This window comes from Pezoporus occidentalis, unplaced genomic scaffold (genome assembly GCF_034315485.1).
Source record: "Pezoporus occidentalis ecotype Australia unplaced genomic scaffold, CSIRO_AGI_Poc_V1 ctg39, whole genome shotgun sequence".
Taxonomy (NCBI): Eukaryota; Metazoa; Chordata; class Aves; order Psittaciformes; family Psittacidae; genus Pezoporus; species Pezoporus occidentalis.
Genome location: NW_026915713.1, coordinates 8,914,589 through 8,939,860, shown reverse-complemented (window position 1 = coordinate 8,939,860; position 25,272 = coordinate 8,914,589). Strand labels below are relative to the sequence as shown.

Here is a 25,272-nt window from a genome sequence, read left to right as displayed (position 1 = left end):
TTACATGGAACATAATAAGGCAATGTTAATAATTAGGTGCCTGTAAGCACTCCATAGCTGGATCCTGCTCATCCGCAACAAGCAGCCAAGCAGCATTTCCCATTGCTTCCAATTACTCATAAACCTAGGTTAGTAATTTCTTTGAAAGAGCTGATTTTGTGTACAAACCTCTCTGCAATCATTTTTATGTATCAATCATATTGAAAAAAGCATGCCTCTCCATTTGAGGTATATACCTCAATCTCAGCTTGATTGAACTTGATGCTTCTGAAATCAGTATATCAGGGAGGATTCAAATATCTCAACTTGAGCAAATATTTGAACAATTCCCTATGGTCACTTTCAGGGAGAAACGTAAATCACCTGGCAAGGGCATACAGAGTCATTAAAACACAAATGATTAAACCAATTGATGGGTGTAACTTGATCAGAAAACATAACATTAATAAAATATGCATGGAAAAAATAATTTGCACTAATGAGAGGCTTAACGGAAGTGGAAGATAAATAGGTTCCTGAAATCAGCTAAGGGGACAAATCACAAACAGGCCTGTAAATTGCTGCAATTCTCATTTTCCTTGCACTGTCCCCCCACTCCAGTTCCTGTGTGACAGTTACAGTAAGTTTTCACATGCACTGAAGACCGAGTGGTTACAAGTTACATTGTTTTCAGTCCTGCAGTTACCTACTCTCTCTTCTGATCAACTCATACCCATTCTACACTATCTGCAGCTATTTTTGTCAGTACTGACTGTGTCTGAGGGACTACTGTCCCAGTCAGCTTATACAAATATAGGTAAAAAAGAATCATATTCTTCCTGAAACTGAAATCCAAAACATGTGATGTTTTATTGCACATTTTGTCATAGTCGCCACCTAACACATTACCCAAACCTTCATTTACACCTGCAAACACAAACAGGGAAAAGACACACACGATACCTGTCAGCCTAAACCATGGGCTCTTCATGGAAGGCTGAAGCCCCAGCCCAGGTCTTGCAAGGGAACATGTACCAAACGTGGAGCTGCTGATAACAGTTCATTAAATTTCATAAAAGTGTTAAGATTAAATAACGTGTGTTTGACTTTATTCTTGCACATAATTGCAGATAATAAACACACATTAAAAAAGAACATATGTTGAATTAAATCCATGTATTCTGGGCAAACAAAAGCCTTCCTATGAGCACATACTTCCTCCACGTTACCAAAATGCACACAGCACCTGGTACAGACTCTTGTACAAAATTATTAGATTACCAGAGCATAGATTAGACCTCATAGCAGCCTTCCAGTGTCTGAAGGGGGCCTATAGGGATGCTGAGGAGGGACTCTTCATTAGGGACTGTAGTGATAGGACAAGGGGTAATGGGTTCAAACTTAAACAGGGGAAGTTTAGATTGGATATAAGGAGGAAATTCTTTCCTGTTAGGGTGGTGAGGCACAGGAATAGGTTGCCCAGGGAGGTTGTGAATGCTCCATCCTTGGCAGTGTTCAAGACCAGGTTGGACGAGGCCTTGGGTGAGATGGTTTAGTGTGAGGTGTCCCTGCCCATGGCAGGGGGTTGGAACTTGATGATCTTAAGGTCCTTTCCAGCCCTAACTATTCTATGATTCTATGTGCTTTAATCTTTCTTCATATGAGATGCAACAATGCAGATAATGCTTGACTGCATTATTAGAATTTTTCTGGACAGAATAAAATTGTTCTTTTGTCAACACTCTTAAAAAAAAAATAAAATAATCTTTGCGTTTAATTTGTTCCCTACAAATCTGTTCTGAGATTGAGACAAGCATCTTTAAGATGTTTGTAAAAGGCATAGGAGGAATCCAGACCCTCCTGTTTGCAGCCACAAATGCCTTTTGGCATCATGCTTACGTGCCTTTTATAAGCCCTTACGAAAGACACTCACAGGCTTTGCGTGTTGATGAGCCCAATGCTGTGGAGGCTTCCTAAGTGACTGCACCTAAGAAGCTGGCAAAAATAAGCTATGGAAGATGCAGGAGAATGTCAATGAGTCCTCCACTCCATCTGGGATATGAGACCATCTTGTTTCCACAGAGCCATTACACAAAAGCCCTCAGCCTTCAGGCAGGATTCACCCCCTTGTTCAAACATTCGGGGCACCACCCAAAACATTTTACAGATTGCACAAAGTTTGCATAGCTTTCTTTTTTTTTTACATTGATGTTTAAACTATAGAAATTTGCACAAAGAAATTTAAGTGAGCTGTTGTTAAAGTAGAAAATACATCTTATCAGTTTCAAAATACAGATTCAAAATATCAAACACATTTACTCATTATTTTTCCTTAGTTATCATTAAACCAATGATAACTGCCTTCATTCCTATATTTAACCCAGAAAGTATGTCCTTAACAAACTGCAAGACTGTCTAATAAAACATGATATGAAATTTAGGACAAAACCATTTGTCATTGTGCAGTCGTGACCAGCAATTAAGATGGGTAGGAATTCCAGTCTATCTAATCTACCTCATAAACCATTATGTAACCCCCGAGACATTGATCAGCACAATTTGCACTAAGATAGAGATGGGAAATGCAAACATAAAGGAACTTAAGGACTCAGATAAGAAACTCTGAAAAGTAATTCTTTTCATGAGCAACAACAGTTAAATATACCCCACAGAGACAGAAGCCTTCTCAAACTCAATGTCCTTTTATGAGAGATTTAGATAATCTATGAATATTTAAAAGAAAGACATCAACTCACCTTGTCAACACTACATTTATAATGTGTAACTAGTGTTAAACATATTTTTGTCCATATGGAAAAAACAAGCAAACAGAAATGCTAGAGACATATAGACACATGCTATTTCCTTCTCTACAGTAATATGCTTTCTCAGGTTAAAGAATAGGATAACCCGAGGCATCCTTTAAGCTATTCATGCATAAAATCACAAAAGGTGTACCTGTGGATCAATAAAAATTTTATTTCTAGGGCAAAAAGTAACATCATTAGTTCAGTGAAATCCAGATCTAATTTGAATCAAAGACCAAGTACCAACTGACTTCAGTGACAGGAGGAACTGACTTTTGGGATTAAAAGTTATCAAACTACATTGTAATTTAGAATAATCATTAGATTTTAGCTGGTAAGCATTGCTCAGTATCACTGGTTCATGTAAGTTTTTGCTTTCTTCTTTATTTTCTTTATGTATACCAGTAACAGATTACTAGGTCCTGAATCCCTCAAGTCAAAGGAACACAGAACATGCACTGTCTGTTCTTAGTAGGGTAACTCCCAGATCAGTTATTCAGCAGGTAAGGAAGTAGAAAAATTAATTTTAATAGTTCCTTAGTACCTTGCTAAAAGCAGACTTACTGTCCCCTGCACTTAAGACTAAGGAGTTTAAGATAGGACCTTGTACTAATAAAAGAGGGAGTTATCAGTGTGGAAAAAAACCAAAATAATGCAATTACTTGGAGCTGTCAAGGGGCAGGGTGGTTGCAATGCCAGACAGTACCAATTCAATTCCTTGTTAGGTGTATCGCATGACATTTTCCCTTAGCACGGTTAAACCCTTGTTTAAGGCAGAGCATGCAGGGTTAGCCAAAGGATCTTGCAGATAAGGAGAGTTCTGCTCTGTGAACTGGAGGGGCATATGAAAGCAGTGGAAGAATACTAGGTCTGCTCTTCAGCAAAACAAAAACCCACAGCATGTGAGTAATTGTATCTTCACTCATAAAAGTATGTATTCAAGTCATTATCTGAATAAAGATGTGGTTACTCATGCGGGTAAGGTTAAGTACATGCTTTTGCTGAACTAATATATTTGGACAGAAACCACAGTATTCTATGCCATTCTCTTTAGAGGTTTTCTCTGCAAATACTGGAACACCCACACAATTGAAGGAAACATGAAGATTCCTTTCTGCTTTCCATGTAATTATTACACAGAAACTCCCTGAACTTAAACTTACTGTTTTTTGCTTTGAAGCATTTTACTCCTAATATAGGAGATGATTTTGTCCTAACACCAGGACCAAAATGCTATTTGACGCTCTAGGACAATGCAGTGAAGAAAATAAAAATCTTTTATAAGGGGATATAAATCATTATTCTGGTTTCAGAAGTAATTGGAACTAATTTGACTGTGCAGATAGAATTGAAAAATGTGGCCACTAATCTCTACAGCATATAGAATATCTATCTACAGTAATACAGATGTCTGATTTTGGGGTAGATGGCAAAGAAGTAAACAAGGATAACTTGTTTTGATGAAATTGTACCAGCTAGTGTAAGGGTATGTGCCTAAGATGAGAAAAACTCTCATTTCAAACCAGGGATGACAGGGTTCACACAGCTCAAGCAAGAGAGAGCTGTCTGAACCTCAACATGCAGAAGTTTCTTCTGATGCTCCTCTCAAGCCAAGGGTGGCCAAGCAAAGAGGATACGGATACTCAGGCAAGCAAGAAACGCCCAGGTCTGGAGGTAGACTGAAAAAGGGGAGGTGGGACAGAAAGCCATAAAAGTAGCATGCATTCGTATTTACCAGTTTTCTGTGGTCCACAGTTGTAAGGCAGAATCACCACACCAGCCAGTAAGTGTTGATCTACACATGAGGTGTAGATCAACAGTGGGACATTTACAGACACCGACTAAAACTACAAGAGTGACTGGTACCTTCTGTTTGTGTTGATCAGTGTCCTCCAGCTAGCATTTTTAAAATTGTATTTTTCTAACTGATTTTGTGTAGTACAAGGAAAAAATGAGCTAAAGACAGCTGATCTATGAGGAAAATGGTGTAGATACCATCTCTACTAAGAAGTCTACCTCTGTGCAGAGAGCCTGAATGAGACCCATTTTTCTAAACCACTAATAAAAATACATTTCCCATTCAACAGAATGAATATACAAACTATTTGCACATTTTGCAAACTTAGTATTATTTTTTCAGTCTGAAGCTGTTCCACAGAATACTTTCCTTTATTAGTAATGGCACCTTTTCTAGTAGAAAACGGGGGGGGGGGGGGAAGAATAATAAATTAGTTTAACTTTAAAATTATTGATATGACTAATGCAGCATTAGGGCTCCTGTCTTGAATCACAACTGTCTGAGTTTACTGTGTGTTGAAGTCTTAAGCCTGTAACTGTCAGCTGCAATAGGATGAGAGTGGACAGGGCACTTTGTGGTGGTTTTGCAAATCTAACAGCAGAAAACGTGAAGCAAAGAATTGGCATATTTTTTACCTATGTGTAATCAGGTATGTTGCAACATTTGCAGTAATCATTCCAACTCTCCACAGCAAGTCAGAAGGTTTTCTAAAGTCTGGGTAAGTTTCTAAAGTCTGGGTAAGGAACTATAAATCCTATCAAAGTTTATGCAGTACCTCAGTCGCAAAGGTCTTATATGCTTGCTCTAATGAAAAGGCAAGACGGGAAACAAAGTAAAAGGCACAGATATTATAGTACAGTAACATTTCTTGAATAAAAAGATCTTATAAATTAGATAATGATTAAAATTGGGAACAGCCATTTTGCTGTTGCTTTATTTCTCAGTGCTGACTGTTTTCTTGACCAAACATCTCTATCTTTTCTAATGGTGCACCACTACGTGCTGGAGGAGTCTTTTCTGAACAGCTTTTCTTGTTTCTTCCAATTTCTGTAGCTTCCACCAAAGTATTAGTCAATGGTTTTCCCAGTGTTTCTGGAAGCATTATTGTTAATATTCCACTCAGAAGAGCCATGATCCCAACAAGCAACTAGAAGAAATAAACAGTAGCTGTAAAGGTAGAAATGTCTTTCAAGTTATGCATATCTTCAGTCTTGCTTGAGAGTATGTTTAGATTAAGCACAAAGAGCTGTAATTTAAAGCAAAGACTAAGTCTTAAATGTTGGTGGTATAAAAGATCTCCCTTTTTGTTGCATAAATGAAAGATTATGCAGCAGAACTAACGAGGAGCAAGTGAAGTGTTTTGTTCACAAGAGATCAATACAGCACAAGGAGGAATCATTTTGAGAAAACAATACATATATCTTAATCTGGTATTTCTACTATCAGGTATGTATTTAAGAACTGATTCTAGGATTTCATACATTTATTTTTACATACATGCTCACAGAGGTACAATTTCCCTGCCACCTGTAATCTCAATCCATACTCCAGCTCCTGAACCTATTCCTCCTGTACCTGTGTGTGTGTTCCGCCTGCACACAGCCAGATCAGAATTCTGCAGTATGGCTTGTTTGCCTGATGTTGCACAAAAGTGTACTTCTCTGCTCTGGAGAGCTCTTCAGCAGATAATGAGCTAGCTCTCAACAGGAACATTTTGCTAAAATCAGTTTCAAAGAGCTGTTAAGGGTGCAGGCATTAACTGAAATTTGCAGTGGGATCATATCTTGGATTTGTCCATGGTGTACACTGCTCCATAACAACAGCTTACTTCAGCATGAGTGGTGCAGGGATCAGGATTATGTGGGGTAGATACAGAAGCACACACATGCTCTAGGCGTATCTTTCCTTTCCCTTAATTTCTGTGACTTGTTCAATGAGAACAATTCCCATTTCCCTCCTTTGAATACAGAACATTAAAACTCTGACATTCTTCCAACATTAGGTTATAAATGACCCAAATCTCTCTTGATAGAAAAACTTCTGCACAGCACATCAGGCCTGGCCTCAGTGTTTTTCCATTTTATGACTGTGCACTTTGATGCTGTATTATCCTTGTCTTGCCCTATGCTGATTCTCAGGTCTGTCCTCTTTGTTTAATGCTTTCTTTCCAAGTGTGAGAGAGAACATTTGGAATCACTATGCCTCTGTCTCTCACACACAGCTTGAGACTGTGTGTGAGAGACACAGAACTGGCCAGCTACCATCTGCAGTTAAGCCAGACTTTCTCTTTAAGTCAGAAAGGTGCTTTAAAATAGAAGTTCTCCATTGTAGCCTTGAGCTGTGCTATTTTCATGCACATGCACCATGCTGCTTTTGCTTCCCCTCCCCTCTGACAGAAGAGGACAACTTATCTTAAGCAGAAGCAGAAACTTTTAAAAAACAGAAGCCACACTGTTGCATACAGTCCTCTATTAAATATAGAGGCTGACAAAATACAAAAGAAAGCAAAATACTGTCAAATACTACAAACTACAGTGGAAATGAAATAGTCATGCTTTTACCATGAAAAATAAACTTTAAAAAATCCTAGCAGTAATATGACCATTGGAAGTGGCAATGAGTGACAAACTGAAGGAAATCCTTGTAGACATAGATACGTGGCAGAAGTGATCTTTAAAAATTAATTCCAAAATATTAAGGTCTCACCTCTGAGTGTTAAAACTCTTCACTATCAAGATGTGATTTTCTGTCATGGTAAGACAGGATAAATTGACACATAGCAGCTATTCCACAGTAACCTTTCTTATAGATATCCTTTAGGCTGTTGTAAGTTTATATTTGAGGATATTAAGGGCTGTAAAGGATATTGAAGCTTATGGACACTCATACAGTTGGAGTTTAGGAGAACTGGGTCACTACTGATTGCCAGCTGAACACGGTTAAAGCAACCCTGTGTGCTTCAAGTATGTGCGTCTTCTCTGTTTTGGTTAGTCTTTTAGACACTTTGCATTCTTTTCATGTTTTCCTTCCTCATGAACCTAACTTTTATTGCCCTGTGAACTCCCACTATTTGGTAAGCGTAAACACCACCAGCTTTCCTGCCTTTTCATCTCAACTCTCTTAACTCAACTTCATCACGTGCTAGTTTTCTTTCTTTTTCAATGGGAAAACTACTGCATGCTGACTAATTCAGTGTATTTTCCTTCTCCCTCACTCTACAAAGCATTTTCCAAACTTTCCTACAAAAAAGAGACTATAAGACAAGTCACACTGTATTAACAAAAGGACTTCTCAAATGTCATCTACCTTTTCAGGGTCAGTAATCACACTTACCAATGAAGTTACTCACATTTAGTCAAAACAAGTCTGAAATCTTATCTTGGCATACTTCTTCATGAAGCATCTGACATAATTTAGCCCTTTGCTTGCTCATAAAAAAAGTGTACATTTTGTATTTATGTACTATTTTATATATATAATTTAGCATCAGAAAATCTTCTTCTGATATAATCAATGAGTTAAATGCTTATGGATTAAGATATTGCACAAAATATTTAAGTATGTTTAAGGTCCATTGAAGTTAATTTGACAGAAGTACCTGCTTAAATTCATTGCTTTTTCAGGGTCTTAATTTGAAATCTGACTTTCTGCTTAGTCAAATTCTTAGAGTATTCCCAGCATTTCAGTACAGCCAGCAGCTTCTAACAGCTGCCATGAAAAACTTCAAAATAAGGTTTACCACCGTTTTTCATATGTCCTCCCTATGTGGAGCAACAGTTTTAACTTCACAGTGGTCTAAGATCAGGACTTAATACATTTAGTCTAGAACAAAGATAATTTGAATTAAATATCCCTACAAAATAATACTTTTACTTCAGAGAGCAAATGATTATTCTAGTCTGCTGTTCATATTTATATCCACATCTGATGGCTCTGAACTAATCTAGATATGATCTTATTCACAAAATTCCTATTTCAACATAAAAAGGTTAAATTTTGTCCTGAAAATCAAAGACAAAGGATTTGCATTCATTTACTTTACTGACCTCAGCAGTTTTTTTTAATTTATAATTTATAGTTTATCTGAGAGAAAAATCAAGCCTTTTAAAAGGTGACTGTAACATAATTCTTAACAGCTTAGAAACAGAAATAGGCTATACATAGAGCAGCTGCTTTACTGTAAGTTTTCTAGAAAGTTGTCACATGAAAAACATACTTGGCAAATTACTCTAGATTTATAGACATTCAGATGAGATGCTCGCATTATTCACAGGTGGCATAACCGTACATGAGACAGACTGTCTAGCAAATGGCAGTAGTAACTGCTTGACAATGTGTGGTGTATGCAACAGATCAACACAATGTATATCAGTTTACTTACAAATGTAATCCATTTGATTTCATTTCCATTCCAAAACACTTATGTAACCTGAGACTTGCCACACTATGCTCCAACTCAAGGCAAGCCTATTTAATAGACTGAAAAAAGTTTTATAATAGGAGTTAATAATGAAAACATACTCACTGTGAACTATTACACAACTCTACAAATACTCTGATAGTTTTTGTACACTGAGAATTGTTCATAGCTGAAATAATCCTTTGTTTATACTGCTATTTGCACTGCTCTCCAGCATGTTTGAGCATTTCCCCATCTGTGGTTTAACTGCAGCGCTTCTGCACAGATAAAGCTTATCTCAGCCAGTAAAGGCAAAACACTGACAACAGAAAAAGAATGCTCTCCCTTGACCACTCTGTTGTGCAAATGTTTCTTTGTCTTTCCTGGGATGATATCTTGGCTTGTAGAGGAGCTTGAGGGAATAAATTAATTTGTGGTTTCCTTCATCCTCTTAATTTTAATCCAAAACAACTGAAAGTAATTAGTTTAAATAATGGAACGAGTTCCCAAGAATTATCTGAAACCAATCTCTAGCATCTGTAATTGAAGATTTTATAGTTGCAAAATCAAAGGAATACAATTCCACTTTTTCAGGAAATTCCAAACTGGTAAACAAAATTCGAGTAAGATTAAAGACACATCCTGTTACATTTTCACCTTCTGATATGAAGACAAAACCTAATGGTAGCATGACCTGGAGTTACCTACAAATAGGGTGTGCTTAATGAATCTAAGGTTCTGTTGCTTGTCAAAGTCACCATGAACCTCATCGATGTACAATTTGCTTCTCTTTTTCTATTTTATGAACTGTTTTGTTCAGTTCTTGTAAATGAAAAACACAAAAAGGAAGCTTTGGGTCATCTCTGAAGACTAAGTATAGTAAGCATAAGATATTCTTGATCTTTTGGAAGGCTATTGCAAGGATGCAATGAAAAAACAGCCACCCATGGTGAATTCCAGAATGGAAGAACCATGCCTTTGAAAAAAGGTTACAATAAATCAGAAGCACGGTCCAGAACTTCTAGGCCTGCAAAGTAAATAATTACAGACTAAGACGCTTCCCAAATGTTATATAGTAGATGAAGTATATTTTTATGGAAAGTATTTTTAGCAATTTTATACTAGGATTCAGTGCATAAGCATTTTTATGTTTTCCATTTCAACAGATTTCAGTGACTCAAAGTTTCCCTTCTGCTTTAGCTGCATATTTTTAACAATATGAAGTTACTAATCTTTGAGACTTAAAATTTTTAACAGGAATGGTTCACTCAATTTCCTTTTCAAGATACAAGTTCAGCTTTTGGTTCCTGAAATTTTCAGGATGCATTTTCAAAACCAGAAATGTTCACCATTGAAATAAATACTTACAAGTGGCATGAAAATCCAGACACTTCTCAGATATACACAGAAAGGAGCAACCACACTTCCTACACGACACATCATGCTTCCACTTCCAACAGCAAGTGATCTATACATAAAACAAAGACTTTGATAAAACTTCTGGCAGATAAAGGAAACAATTAGAAATGCACAGCCACTTAAAACATCAGTAAAATGTCCATGTGTCTTTAAGCAATTACACCAGGAGGCTGTTGCTACACTGATGTAAATTTATATTGTAGCAAAATTCAGCTGCTTCTATAATTAAGATTAAAACCAGAATCATCATTCAGCATCGACCACAGGACTACGTAAGAAACCAGGAATTGTAAGAAAGGCATAAATAATGCTTAAGAAACTACTGTTCTTCTAGTTCCCATTGAGTATTCTTCTACTTCTGCAGTGAAATCAATCAATGCACATGGTATGAAAACTGAGTCAAAATTTATGGTACAGCCAAGCCCTAGGCATCTCTGAAGCAGCCAAGGAACTCATCCCATCCCAAATCTTTCAGACCACTGCCACTGATGCCAAGAGCTGCTTGATCTAGCACAAGAGCATAACAATGGAAAGGAAGTAAGAGCAAAGTAATAAAAAATACATAACTGGCAAAAGTTCTTACCTTACAATTGTTGGGTATAGTTCTGCTGTGTAGAGATATATAAGGCCAAATGCCACACCTATTGAAAATTTTCCAGCCATATTTGCCAAGATAATTAATATATTGAATTCCTATTGAAAGAGAGCACAATTAAATAAATCTCCAGAAAATAACAGTTCCAAACTTCATTTAAATCCTTCAAAAGTTGTGATCCTTCTTTAAACAAGCAGTAACAGTGAAGCCTGCACTGAAAATACAAAAATCTATCTTAGATTGATAGCTGCAATTTAAAAACCACTTTTAATCAGCTACATGCTTCAGAAAGAGCAGCTGCCATCTACAGACAAGAGCCTTTAAAATCAATTTTGACTATAGGAACACTTTCAACAATACATGACTAACCTGAGGTATGAACATAATTAAAACACAGATCAGTGCACTTAAAATAAGGAACGGAATGAGTGTGTTTCTCCTTCCCAGTTTGTCCATCCCAATGCAAGCAATGACATAGCAAGGCAACTCCACAGCACCTGTCAGGATGAAATTATTTTAAGTCATGATTACACACATTCATGTTATAACTCTAACTTCCTCTTTATGAGGATTAGTTTAATCTAGAGGGTAATAAATAAGTGAAATCTAGAGATAAGCAGTGTGTTGGGCTAGTTCATTTGTTAACAGAAATGGCAGCAGAAGGCAGAAAACATGGCCTAAAATACGGTAGGAGGGGATAGAGGACAAGGGAAATGGGTTTCACAATGCAGACCAGCTCTGTTTCTCTTTCAGGTGGAAAATTACACAAACCAGCAAGGCCATGACCCTGGCACTTGTGACTGAAAGCTCTCTATTTGCTGCTCTTCTGCTTCAGGTATTTTCACATCAACAGCTTAGGTACCCCCCAAAGAACACTGCCAGTATTGCACTGACATACCTCTCAGGATTTGCCAGCTTCCACCTGGACATAGAACTAAAGGCACAGCTGCATCCCCCAGCTTCAGCCCAGAATCACCCCAACATATAAGTCAAGCAAGGTCTCTCCAGGTCCAGTTTTTGAGTCCATTAAAAAGAGGGCAGTTGCTTACAATATCCCACTCTTACTCAGATCATCTCTTCCTAATGTCTCTTTCCAGAGAAAAACTTCTGCAGCTCTAAAGGAACTGGGGTTTCTTACCTTTAAATGAACAGGCTACAACTGTTCACAAACCATGCGTAAACATGATTTGCACCTAGACAAATTATATTGAACCTAAGCCAGTTCAGACATGTCTTAAACCCAACTTGCTTGTGAAGAACGCTACTATGCCCAGTGTAAAATCAAGGGAGAATGTAAGATACAGCCCTGAACAAATATGTTGCACCCCTTCACTAAGCACATGTAATATGTCAATACATCTATAATAGCAGGAAACTATTTTGATCTTGTGTTGGTAAAAGCAGGTTGTAATTATTCTGTGTTTGTTAGTCTGCTAAAATATTTTTGGAAGAGGTGGATATGGTGATTTACGCGCTGTACCCCACCATGACAGTTTACTTATCTGTGCAATATTAGCATCCTCTCTTCAACATATCAACCTATGAATATGCTATCATACATGACAACACAAACTGAATTCAGGAGAGACCAGTCCTTCTGTGTGTGTATGTGCAGGAAACGGTCGTGTTCACTCTACTGATGTGAATTCACTCTACTGAGTGAATGTTGCATAAAGCAAAGCACATGATTCAGTTCTTCACTGGCTCAGAGCTGCGTGCCTGATCTAGAAGTCAATGGAATATTTCCACTGATCTTAACAAGCTTTGGGTCAGGCCTTTGATACACTGAGCTGCCTTTATAAACAATTTATGTACCAGAGGAAGACTATAGCCAGGCTGTAATTAAAATTAAAAGAATACTACAACTAAATTAAAAATACACTTTTGAGACAAATAAAGTTACTCTTGCTTCCGAGAATTATGAAATTATTTTCTACACAGTCATAAAATATCATGATTATAAGTGATTAAAATTTTTTTTTTCTCTCATTTTCCTAGTTTGTGCCTTTAACAGAGCCATATACATTTTGTGTTGCTGGACTGCTTCCCTTGGTGTTTGTGTAGATCTGCTATATGCTTGCAGGGCAAAGAGGAGACAAGAAGAATATGGTTTTACAAGCAAAGACAGATGGAGAAGAATTTTGTATACCAAAAAATTTTAAATTCTCTTTTTTTTTTTTTTTTCCAGAAACAGTAATATTTGGAGTGAATGGCATTTCTGCGTTAGTCAACTTTCTGAAAAGTTAGCAAGAAACTTTTTGAAGAGGGTTCATAATTGAATGAAAACAGTTTTAAAATTGGCTGTCAAATCTATAGACGTTTCTAAATGTTATGTTCTAGTTCTGTCATCAACAGAATAAGGTACAAAAATATTTACCTATGAGAAAGAGATTTAAATATTCATTGCCTCCTAGACTGACAGAACTGAGGGAGAAGACGTAGTACCCCAAGCTCCCAGTGAACCAGATCAGCCAGACTGTGATGGTCCTTCTTGCAATGTGCCAGTTACAAAACAGGTCTAAGATGTTGTGCTTCTTTGTTGAGGATGTGTCACTGTCACCCATTCTGCCACTCACTAGATCATCTTGTTGGACAGAGTAGAGTTCAGAAACTTTGCAGGGAGTGCTTACTTTATTCCATCTTGCCATTATATGAATTACTTTTTGTGCATCTTCGTATCTTTCCTTTGACAGGAGCCAAAAAGGTGTTTCTGGGAGCATCCAGCAGCACAAGATAAAGGGAAGAGTTGCTATGGAGAGAAATATCTGATAGACCCACCAGGTCTGAACCAAAAATCCCACGAGTGCCACAACCATAATTCCCATAGCAAAAAAAGCATGGACATGCATAGAAGCCCAGGTTCGTGCTTTAATGCCAACAAATTCAGTCACATAAACAAAAGCCACAACCAGATAGCCACTTGAAACCTAGGGGTTTGGGGTGGGAGAGAGAAACAAAAACAGTAGTGAGGTTTGTGTCTACTTTCTTTGTACATCAGCAGTAAAAACAAACAGCTAACAGTTTTCCACATTCGTGTACGCTTGTCACTGTACTGGCATGTCCCTCACTGACAGAAAAACCCCTGCAAACAAATCAGATGGAGAAAAAGTTCACTCAAAGCTTCAGAATGCCCAGGCACTGTATTTATAAATGTGATTTTTGTATGTTTCTCTGTAGTGGGGGAGAGTCAGCAAGAAACACCTGAAAAAGAGCCTAATTTGCTGATGTCACTAAGCCCTTCACCTCCAAATATCACGTCCTTTCATGACATAGCAAACTGGATGCTGGCGAAAAGTGAGGTCCTGTGAACTAATTGCCACTTCTGAAAATCCTAACCTTGGCTTTTAAGTAGACTATTAATAATCTGTACATCAAGGAACTGCAAATTTACTGTGAATTACCTTCCAGACCCTTGTAAATTATCTCATTAAATCAAAGTTTGACAATGTTGGAAGAGAATCTCATATGGTTATAGGTTCTTATATGTTATCTACTGAATGCGATTACCGGCATGTTTTGCATTATAGTATTTCTTCATTGAATATATATGTTATTGAATGTATATTTCAATTTCTCTAGCAACAGTCAAACTCTTGGTACCTCAAAACATTTCAAAACACAGCTAGAAAATCTAGACTAGAAAATATTCCAGTATATTGTTTAGATTAGTCAGTTTTCTGGTTAAAAATATTCCAGTTAATAATTTCTGATTCTCAACCCACTTAACCTGGCAGGAAAGCTGTGCTGATCTTAGCGGCATGGGGCTACAGCTTTAGACCTCCATCCAGCAGGTCAGTCACAGTGGGCAGTTAAAACCTACAGAATTGGTCTAGTCAGAGCTTTTTACTTTTCTGAATGACCACAGCCTCTAGCATCAACAGCTAAAGGAATCAGAAGAGGAACTCCTGATGATCTCACTGTTTGAGGCTCAAATGCCCATGCAGTTTTTCCTGCTAGGAAATCCTTCTGAGCTCTGATCAGGAAAAGGGTGCCTCAGATGCAAGTGCTGTCTTGCCTAATGTACTGTCAGCAGGAACAAAATAAATTATGTGATTATTTTCAAATTTCTAACCTATTTTAAGTAAGTTGCATCATTTTTCTTGTGATAGCATTCTAATTTCTTTATGCATCATATACTGGAAGACTACAAATATACTTTTAGATGTAAAACAGCAACTCAAAACTGGTTACTATGTAAAAATATTGAATATCGGATAATGGATATATATCATACACATACATAAAATTATGTGTGTCATTATGCACAAACACGTATACTGGAATAACCGTAAGTACAGTGTAAACATCTAGGTGTTTAACAGGTCTACCTATGTATTTAGTATTTCAGATGTAGCTTAAAACACCAAAGAGATACATGGAAGAAAAAATGTGCATCTCTCCTCCATCACTCAAAACAGTAGAGATAAAAATCATAATTATAGATTCGCTATCTTAAGAAAAATATACTCCAATTCTAACAATAAGGAGAAATGCAATGGCAGCCGCAATGTGGAAATCAAAGTTTGCTGCTCACACTTGGTATTTAATTACCAGTCCAGCAGAGGTTGGGATGGAGGAAGTACCAAACACTGCTTCATACAGACGCTTTCTATTTATTCAAAGAGGTAAAGTGCTGTGGTCCAAGAACATTCAGACTCTCCCTGCTCTGCTGAAATAAGTGCAACAGAGGGGACTTTAGAACAATGAAGTAGGTATGTAATAATATAAAGGGAGGTTCTCCTGAGAAGGGGTAGGAAATGACAAGTAGAAAGAACCAGGATGAACATCCTTTCTTACCATAGCAAGGAGGAAGCGCACAATCACAAAACTGTAGTAGTCAAATGTGAAGGCCACTGCGATGCCAAATACAAACTGACCAGTACTTGTGAACCATATAACACGCTGTCTTCCCAGCCTGAAAATCACAGCAGTAATAAAATTATGAATAACCACGAACATTCCATTAAAATATGACCAAAAAATGGAGTTGTATTTTTCTGCAACTCCAGAAAGCCTATCTGGAACTGAGTCTGAAATACTGTAATTAATACTTTCACTCACCACAAAAACATTAGTTTAGTTACCTGTATTCATTTTTCAGTACTTTCAACCTTCAAGAAAAAGGAAGCTCCTATGGATGGAACTTCCATTCCACAATTCTTAGCTGGAAGCAATGTGCAGAAGTGAGAATTACTTACTGCTCATCTCCAGTTTCAGGTTTAACTTCTACGTAACTAATCTGCAAATGTATTCTGTTATTTATGAGGACAGTACGTAAGACTCATTTTTTCACATATTTTATATTAAGTAGTATATAGTTAATAATTTCTAACACAATTTAGCTGTGATAACACATGACATCTCTTGCCAAACAACCAATTTGGATCGTAATGAAAGGCTTCTGTAACATATCTCTGTCCACTTATTTAAAGTTGAATTCCCCAATAAATGACAATCACATAGTTCCCCTGAATTTTCTGATTGCATCACAGCACAGAAGCATGCATGTGCAAATACAGAAATTCAGGAAGATCATTTAATAAAAGCAAAAATGTATGTCAAATACATCAACAACATAGTAATTTCCAGTGTAAAAGGAGGATATTTAGTAAAAAGAAACTTCTATTTGTTTATCTTCTTCCCATGTCTCAGAGAGAAAATATACCGAATAGAGCCAGTTCTCCCTAAATAAGGGAGCACATACTAGCAATAAGAAGCTCATCTGAGGAGAAAACCTAGAAATCAGCAGTATATCTACAAGACTCTATTGAGGATTCATTATATTTTATCTACAAATGTTCTGTAATACAAAATGTGTGTAATACAAAGCACCTTTCTTCCCTGATAATATTCTCTGGGACTCTTATTACCTAGTCCACTGCCAACAGCTTTTCACAGATGTGGATATTGTGTTTTCACAGACAGTCTGAAGACTTTCAGGGATGTGGGCTCATTTATCAGTTTTCCTTCATGAGTATTTCTGTATTGAAACAAACCCTATTTTTCTGCAACCTTGACCTGGAGTCATGCACATTTGGTTTGTGATCCCTGCCAGAAGAGATCCCATTGAGTCCTAGCTGACAGAACAATTCTGTTGGGAAGTCTGTTGATTGGGAATGGAAGAGACCCATAAACTTACTTTCCACCAGCCAGAATGTGTCAGAAAATAATCACTTTCAGCTGTAAAATCTACACTTGTATATCTGCAACTCAGAATGTATGTATTATCTTTACCGGCTGTCCATGGCTTGAATTAATGGAAATCAGAATAATATGATCATAACCTTATAAATCACATCTGAATATTAATTAATAAAGCTATGAATGATTTAAAGGGATCCAGAGCAAATGTTGGCACTATATTCTGGTTTTGTATTAAACACAGTTTTACAAAGCCTTGGATGGGGAAGCAGGATTGAGTCCATGTGTTCTGAAAGCCAAATTAAAAAAAGGATCATCTTTACCTTTACATTGCCATGTTGTAACTAGCCCACCATAGCATTGTGCTAATGAAGGAAATCAGAAATTTACATGCCTGGTCTCCTTTTTCTGCTTATACTGTTGACTGCAGGATAAAACATAACCCTTCACCTGACAGAGCTGTTAGTCAACAAGCTCCTCTATAGCAAGAGATAAATAACACTAAACAAGCCTTCAAAGCAAAACACAGGTACATAAACTGCCTGAGACAAAAACAAGTACAACATAGTTTGGGTGTTTGATACGGATTGAGGGGCATAGCTGGGTGTTGTTCTCAGGTAGGAATGTATGTTCTTGTGTTGAGAGAGAAAACCAAAAGAAGCAGGATACAGATGTACAAACTGAATCTCTCTAATGCTTCTGAGACCTGCTCTGATGCTGGATCCCAGTGTGTGATCTGAGGTAACATCCAGGGAGGAAGTGCTGGAGGGTGGAGGGCTGAAAGACAGCCTTAGTACTCTGAGCAAGAGACTGCTCAGGTTGAGTCCCTCCATGGACTGACTCTCCTCATACTCAAACAGAACTTTGTATGTGCTGGTAAGTAAGTGAAACTACAGCTCAGCTCATTGACAACCATTTTTCCTCCCATCTGGAGTAACCTTCAAGAGACTAAAGTTTAAGTTAACTATTCAGGGAAAAACTATATTTGGACAGCAAGGAAAAATACTGTATGGGTATTTATTTTAAGAACATGGGGCCTGATCAAACCCTCAAAGCCTTTTCATCAGCCCCACAGAGCCCTATTCATGACAGAGGTTAAGAAATTTGTGATTTTGAAATATACTATTTTTAATCTTCCAGTAGCCCTTTGGCTGTTTATAATATCCAGAAGTAAAAAATTATGTTTCCATAAGGAATCTCTCCTCATGGAAAATGAAATGAAAACCTACTCTCAGGTTTTACTGTTGCTATTACTACTAACTATTGCTATTCCTGTTAAACAAAGAGCCTAAAATGCTAGCTGCACAGAGCAATGGCCTAGAACAATTGATGATAATTGTAGATAAAGTACATAAAGTAGAAGTACATAAAAGTAGATGATTTGCAAATACATTTTAAAATAGTATCAGAGAAAGAAATTAAGTTAAACATAACTGTGAATAATACGATATCTAAAACTCCTGAATTAGGAGTACATAATTATGAATACACGATGAATGAGAACAACAAACAGGTAGATATACGTGAAGCTACTGCATTCTGAAGCTAGTTTTCAGAGGATGGCAATTTACCTGTCAGCAATGTCACCAAAAATCACTGCTCCAAACAAGACTCCAAGCATGAATGTAGGCTGTATTAATTTTGCAAGCCATTCTCGGTCACAGACCAGATCCCACTGTGTAACAACAGTGCTCTTCCACTTTGTATCATCATAGAGAAATCCATCAGAACAAGAAAATATGGACTTGTTGCCTTCGTATTCATATGTCAGATCCAAACCGACTTCTCGTTTGGACCTGCTGCACTGATCAAGTTCCCAAATTTCTCCATTTTCCAGCTGGACTACAATGTAATTTTCTGCTGATGCCCATAGTGTCCAGATGTCCTCTATGCTTGATCTGGAGGAGTTGTGGAAAAGAATACTACTCACATTTCCAGGGATCCCACATACAAATTTAGGAGTAACAGCCATGAACACAGATGCTAGGTAATGGATACCACATGACATAGCTTGAAAGACAGTTGCAAAATAAACACATGCTTGAAATCTGTAAAGGGAAAGAAAAATGTTTACCAAAGAAAAGCCCTCTATACATGAAAAAAAGAATAAATCAACAGAATTATTTTGCTAGGATCAGTAAATGGAGACATCATTCAAGTGTCTAGTATTTTGTTACATAGTGCTGCTTCAGTATTATCTAAGCCCTGCAAGAGACCAAAGATGAGATCCACAGTAATCTGTTGCCAGAAAATAATATTACTTTTAGTCATGTGTTTAGCCATACACAGAGAAGAACATTTAAAAAGAAACAATTTTGAATTTAAGCACTTAGTTTGAAGCAACCTTCTACCCTCTCAATTCTGTATAGTATATTCCCTCAAAATAAGGCCTTAGATTACTTGATTGGTTAGAAAAACCTCAGGTCCTGAGGGATGGAGGTATGTGCATCAAATAAAACAAACCAAATACATTATGCACTTCATTTCACCTAATTTATCCATATAAGTGTGTTCCATCTGTCTTCCATCTCCCTATTTTGCCTCCGAAAGGCAAAGAGAGAATGCATGTAGACACACGCAGAGGAAGATAGAATCTGAACAGCGTGAAATGTTTGGTACCAAAACATAGCTGTAAACAGGGTTGAGTTTTGGCTTCAACAGGGTGCGCAGTTTGCCATTAAAGATTGTATCATAAAGCAAATGTGGTAAAAGAATGTTTTATGCATAGCTTGAACTTTGGCATTTTAACAGCTTTTAAAACATGCTTAACATGCAAGTAAATCTCAGTATATAAATTGCACATGTATTCTGAATTTTGAAAGACTTGCAATGAAGTCTAGGATCACTGAATGCAAATTCTAGACAGTTTCTGGTAATCTAAGCATAAGGAGACTTTTCCTCAATTAAATGCGAAAACTATGCACGTAATTAGTACATCTGTTCAGCAAAAACAACATAGCTTTGTCTTCTCTTCCACTTTTTATTTCCTGAAGGCAAATCAATTGCACTAATTGAAGAAGCAATTATTATTCAGTGAGCTTCTACATGTACATCCTTACTGCAGTACATGGTGGGCCTTGATCATATGAAAAGAAAAGCAGCTTTTTTTTTAAATTATCAGAGGCTATCTCTGCTGAAGTTCAAGGAAACGGTGCCTAAAAAATAATTGCCTTGAAATATCTTACGGGAAAAGTCAGAGCAATGCCAGTCCCCATAACAAACGTGACCTCTAGATTGCTCCTATTCAAAACAATCTCCAAAATGTACCTTTGAATTCCCATAATTAAGATCGCAGCAGTATCTAGCCTAGGACTTTTAAATCATCTATCAGCACAATTTCCAATTCAGTTCTAAACTATCCATAATCAAAGTATTTAAATAGAATTTGCTGAATACATTGTCTGAATGTCCAATTAATTCCTGCAATTAAACAGTTCTCTCATGTAACATAACTCCATTCACCATTCTCCTTTGTCTTTTATCTCATGATTCCTCTTTCTTTCCTTGGTAAATGTAAACCCAGTTGCCCATCCTGTCTTTCCAATAGCATTGTTGCCCTTCAGGTGCAGTGTTTTTTGCCCCCCTTTCTCTTGACAACAGCTCTATTAACTTATCCACAGCAGTCTGAAGAAAGGGTTGAATTGCTAAACCCATCATGGCAGCCTAAAATCTGGCTCCACTTCCGTCTTGATGACACTCCAAGGCAGTCTCGCAGAGGTGCTGTGCTGCTTTTTCCCAACAAACCTTATGAGAGATACTGTAAAGAGAAGCTAAACATGCCCACAGCATCCCTTAAGCCTATCAATTCCCTCTCAAGAGAACAGCTTCTTGAGGATTAAGTAGCTAGCCATAAATCAAAGCAAGGCTAAAACAGTTCTGAAAGGCTTTGAGGCTATCTTGGACCACAAAAAAAGGTTATCTGAAATGTAACCTCTGTTGCCCTATTAATGCAGATAAATATGGTCAACAACAGTTTTTAGTTATTCTTCTCTAGTTTCATTTTAACTGTTCCCATCAAAAGTCACAAACACATTTTAAAAATCGCAATGCAAGACCAAAAATCAACAACTTTGGCTACTGTTGCAGTATGCAGAATGACTGAAATCAGGACTGGAAGACCACTAGCAAGTAGCAAATTAAATCCCTAGAGCTTGTGCAGTTACATCTACTAGCTAATAAAACGTGGTATGCCTGGTGCCAGGATCCCCAGTATTTGCAGCATCTGTCATTAAGCATCAGGAAACTGCAGTCTCCAGTTGGTATTTCCCAGACAGAGGAAGAATGAAATAATTTCAAACTCCCACATGGTCTTCTCAAGTTTCCTAATTAGCTCTTGCAGTACAAGAAATATGAAGAAATATAATTTCTCTTCCACCCAGTAAGAGTGAGCAGGACAATTATATTTATGGCCTTTCTTGTTGAAGAGGCTTCAGAGAAGATAACTTCTAAGGATACAGACTGTGAAGATGGCATGAACCAATGCACCACACTAATTTTTAAAACCCCAAACCCAAGAGCATCACCAGGGCTCTGATTTGAATCAGGTCTAGCTAAGCTTAACTGCTCCCTTGAGAGTTTCATCTTATCTCTTCCTGAACAATGCTTGTGATCATACTTTAATAACCATTGTGACAGACTATTCCACTGTCAAATCTTTTTGTTGGAAAGTTTCTCATTAAATCTAATCTTGATGTCTCTTTTTCCAGTGTAAGATTATTATCAGCTTATAAAACATCCATATGCAACCTTAGATAAATCTTCCCTGTTTTTTATAATTTCTTTGTACAGATTTATCAGTTATCCCCCTCTACTTACTAAAACTATATACATTATGGTCCCTTACCCTTTCCTCATTTTTTCTTTTTGTCATATAGCACAGTTTCCACCCCTATAAAAAGCAATAAAGGATTTATTTTAAAAAAACATCCGTGTCATGCCGTATTTAATTCATCTTTCAAGGGTTTAACTTAGAACATGATATAATGGATTTTCGTAAAACCATTCTTCCATTTTACTTCTCCTTATTTATCACCAATGAAGAAATCCACTCTGCAGTTATTTTTCTTACCTAATTTGCAGCACGTATGCTAAGCAAACAGAATGCCAGATACACATTAATAGATGTAATTTATGCTGCCTATGAATTCATTTAAGAACAGGAAAACATGTTTTCTACAACAAAATGGCCATGTTGCTGCAGGATGTTGCAAGGTTGATTGAAGCACAGTTTTTAACCTCTACATGCTCAAGCCAAGGAGTAGGCAGGGGGAGAAGGAACAGGAGAGAATGAGGCCTGATATGAAGCTAGAAACATATTTGGCAGCAGCAGTGGCTGGAGGCATCCCAACCTACACAAGTGGGCTGCCACCTCACTATGGGCTTCTCCCCTGCTTGTAAAACCTAAGTACTGCTCTCTCCAGTAAAATTCCATGTTGGGCTGGGCTAAGACTCTCTGTATACATACATACATACATATATATACACACATGTATATATATGTAAAAAACACACACAAAGTATTCTGAAAGCCCTCTTTTGCTCTGAAGACAAAATCCATTGCCAGCTGCAGTAGTCATGTAGTCATCCCCACTAGATGCTAGATTGAAAAGCCCAACATTATGAGCAGCGGAGACTCTCCTCTGGGTGGGAAGAGCTTTTCTAGAAAGACCTGTTGGACAGAGGTCAGAAAATTTGTTAGCTTGCACAGTTACCAAAAAGGAATTAATTTGGCCATTAGTGCAAACATAAAGAAAGCATGAAAAGTATGTGGGGAGGTTGATAATGTGGGATGGAAGAATACTATAGATCCATTGAACTTTGCTTTCCAGAACAGCTGAAGATTGAAAAGGAACAGCAGAGACACAGGCCAGGCCCCGTGGTAGACATGGTAGATCTCAGGTTTCTAGAACAGGGTTTGAGGCAGCAGACAGTGCTGAACACAGAGGAACATAAAGCTATTGCCTCCTCTACTGCTAATTTGGGACCCCTCTTTTGCACCTTTGGGTGCATGATTTTTTTTTCTCAGCCCTCTTGTCTGTGGCCATTTCAATGTTCTTCTCTAATCTTAAAACCCTAGAGTCGCAGCTTCTCTTCCTTGTGGGAGAACTTGATGCTGGGGGAGCACCGCCCACCTGCCTGGGGAACCAGGAACAGCCCCTGGCAAGGCTTTGCTGTGTGAGGAGGTCTCAGCAGAACGTATACAGGTCATACACTTCACTGACCCTGAGGCACAGGTTAAAGTTTATGCTATCCTTGATACCTACTGTAAATTATTAACTCTTTTCCTGAATTCTTAAGAACACTGGACTGATAAGTAACTCCTTGATTACTAAGCTTTAATCTCTCTATTACAGGCAAACATGTAATAGAAACCTTTTAGTAAGCTCACCAAACTCCATTCTAAAGTTATATTTCCCTGAAAAAAAAAAATATTGCTGGTCATGCATCAGAATTGCACAAAAATACCATTGCAGCAGCAATAAATGCTCTCTAAATTCACCAAAAGACAAGTCTGTGATCTGTTGTCCTGCGCTGATCTCAAAAAGCGCGGGTTTTGGCAAGGGTGATTTATAAACCAGTTATTTTCACGTGCACCCACTGGATTACATAACACATATTGCTGCAAACAGTAGTTTTCAATGACCTATTTTACAGACTTTTTTTTCTTTTAAAATAAACATGCTTTTTGCATTCTTTAAGATCTGTAAACATGATTATCCTAAAAGGTATGATAATCTCTCCCAGTGTTTTTCCATCTCTTCAGTGACTTGCCATGGGAGATAATTACTTGGCAAGCACATTTCGTCACTCTTGCCAAGAGTGTCAAATATAGAAGTCAAGAAGACTTTGTAGGTTACTGCTCTAGTATAGAGACTCCTAATGAATGCCAGAAGTCAAATGAGCATAAAACTGTCTTCACAAAAGCTTGAGCAAGACACAACATGAAAATGTTCCAGTCTTTCTTAAATATTTCTGAGAAATTTCCTCCCCATTATTCTTTTTTCAGTTTACAGCTTATAGTAAACAAGACTTTACATTTTCTAACTTTTCCTCACAAGTTTTAAGATCTCACCAGTAAGAAAAGCAACAGGTAATATGATAATGTCAATGTTGAATTGAAAAAGTATTATTCCATAAAGATAATTAACCAGATCTCAGACCAGTGGCACTCTGTCTGTAGCCTCATGACACAACATCTCTGTGATCCTGTCACTGTAAGGTATTTCCTCCCTTCTCCTTTCCTGCTGTTCATGCATCCCCTGACACACAGTGCACTCTATCCTCAGTTGCAGTGGTACTTTTTTATGTGGACCAGCTGTGAATTTTATCTGGGAAACTGATCTAACTTGGAAAAATAAAAAAGTCAAAATAGATGATGACTAAAAAAAATAGACCAAGCCACATTAGTTGCTTGATCCAATTTATACTGCATCCATGCAAATGATCTGCAGCAGTGTATTTAAAAGGTGGTATATCTCTCATGCAAAAATACCTGAATTGGACATTGCTGCATATGCATTAGAGAATAAGCCCCCAGCCTCAGACTACTTCTACCATTGTCACTTACTGCAGGGACAAAACTTACTGTTGGACACTAATGTTAAATAGAAGATGTTTCTGATAATACATGTTTCCTTGTCTGTCCGTCAAAGAGAGGAGAGAGGGAATTACTACATATTCATCAAAAGCTAATATAAAAATTTAAAAGTCCTTTTAGTGTAGGAAAGACTCACAAGGCTGTTCTGTGATTAGCAAAAGATTAGTACAATTCCACAGACTTTACAAGAACTATTTTACTGTTGTTTGTCTTTTAAACAACTTTCTTAGCAAACTGCTTACTCAGAAAACACAGTATGTTTTTGTTGTGCAGTGTACACTCAACAGGATGGCTTCAGTGGAAAGAAACTTCCAGATACTTACTATTTCTGAAAGAACTTGTTTTCAGTAACCACTTTCACCTCTGTAGCCCACCCTGGTTTGTTCTCTTTTTTATTTTTTAATGTGAGAAAAGCCATTCAGCATTCTTTCCACTCTAAACCAAAAAGCTATGATGCACTTTAACGTTCGGTTTTCAAGAGGAAAGGAGTTGAATGAGTCTCAGGAGCTGTATTTTTGTTACAGTGCAGATTTGGAA

General features: G+C 37.4%; 1 protein-coding gene across 3 annotated transcripts in view; it reads right to left on the bottom strand.

The window, feature by feature from the left end:
* Nucleotides 1-2,937: 2,937 nt before the first annotated feature.
* SLC22A16 (solute carrier family 22 member 16) overlaps nt 2,938-25,272 on the bottom strand; it is a 32,958-nt gene continuing 10,623 nt past the window's right edge. For 2 of the 3 annotated variants that reach the window (XM_062632518.1, XM_062632519.1), the window contains exons 2-8: nt 18,710-19,186; nt 15,795-15,912; nt 13,375-13,924; nt 11,367-11,494; nt 10,986-11,095; nt 10,352-10,451; nt 2,938-5,731 (exon numbers count right to left, since the gene is read on the bottom strand). In XM_062632518.1, coding sequence (XP_062488502.1) covers nt 5,525-5,731; nt 10,352-10,451; nt 10,986-11,095; nt 11,367-11,494; nt 13,375-13,924; nt 15,795-15,912; nt 18,710-19,186 — 1,690 coding nt within the window. In that variant the 3' untranslated portion in view covers nt 2,938-5,524. The remainder of the gene's footprint in view (nt 5,732-10,351; nt 10,452-10,985; nt 11,096-11,366; nt 11,495-13,374; nt 13,925-15,794; nt 15,913-18,709; nt 19,187-25,272) is intronic. The other variant, XM_062632521.1, reaches the window with a different exon arrangement.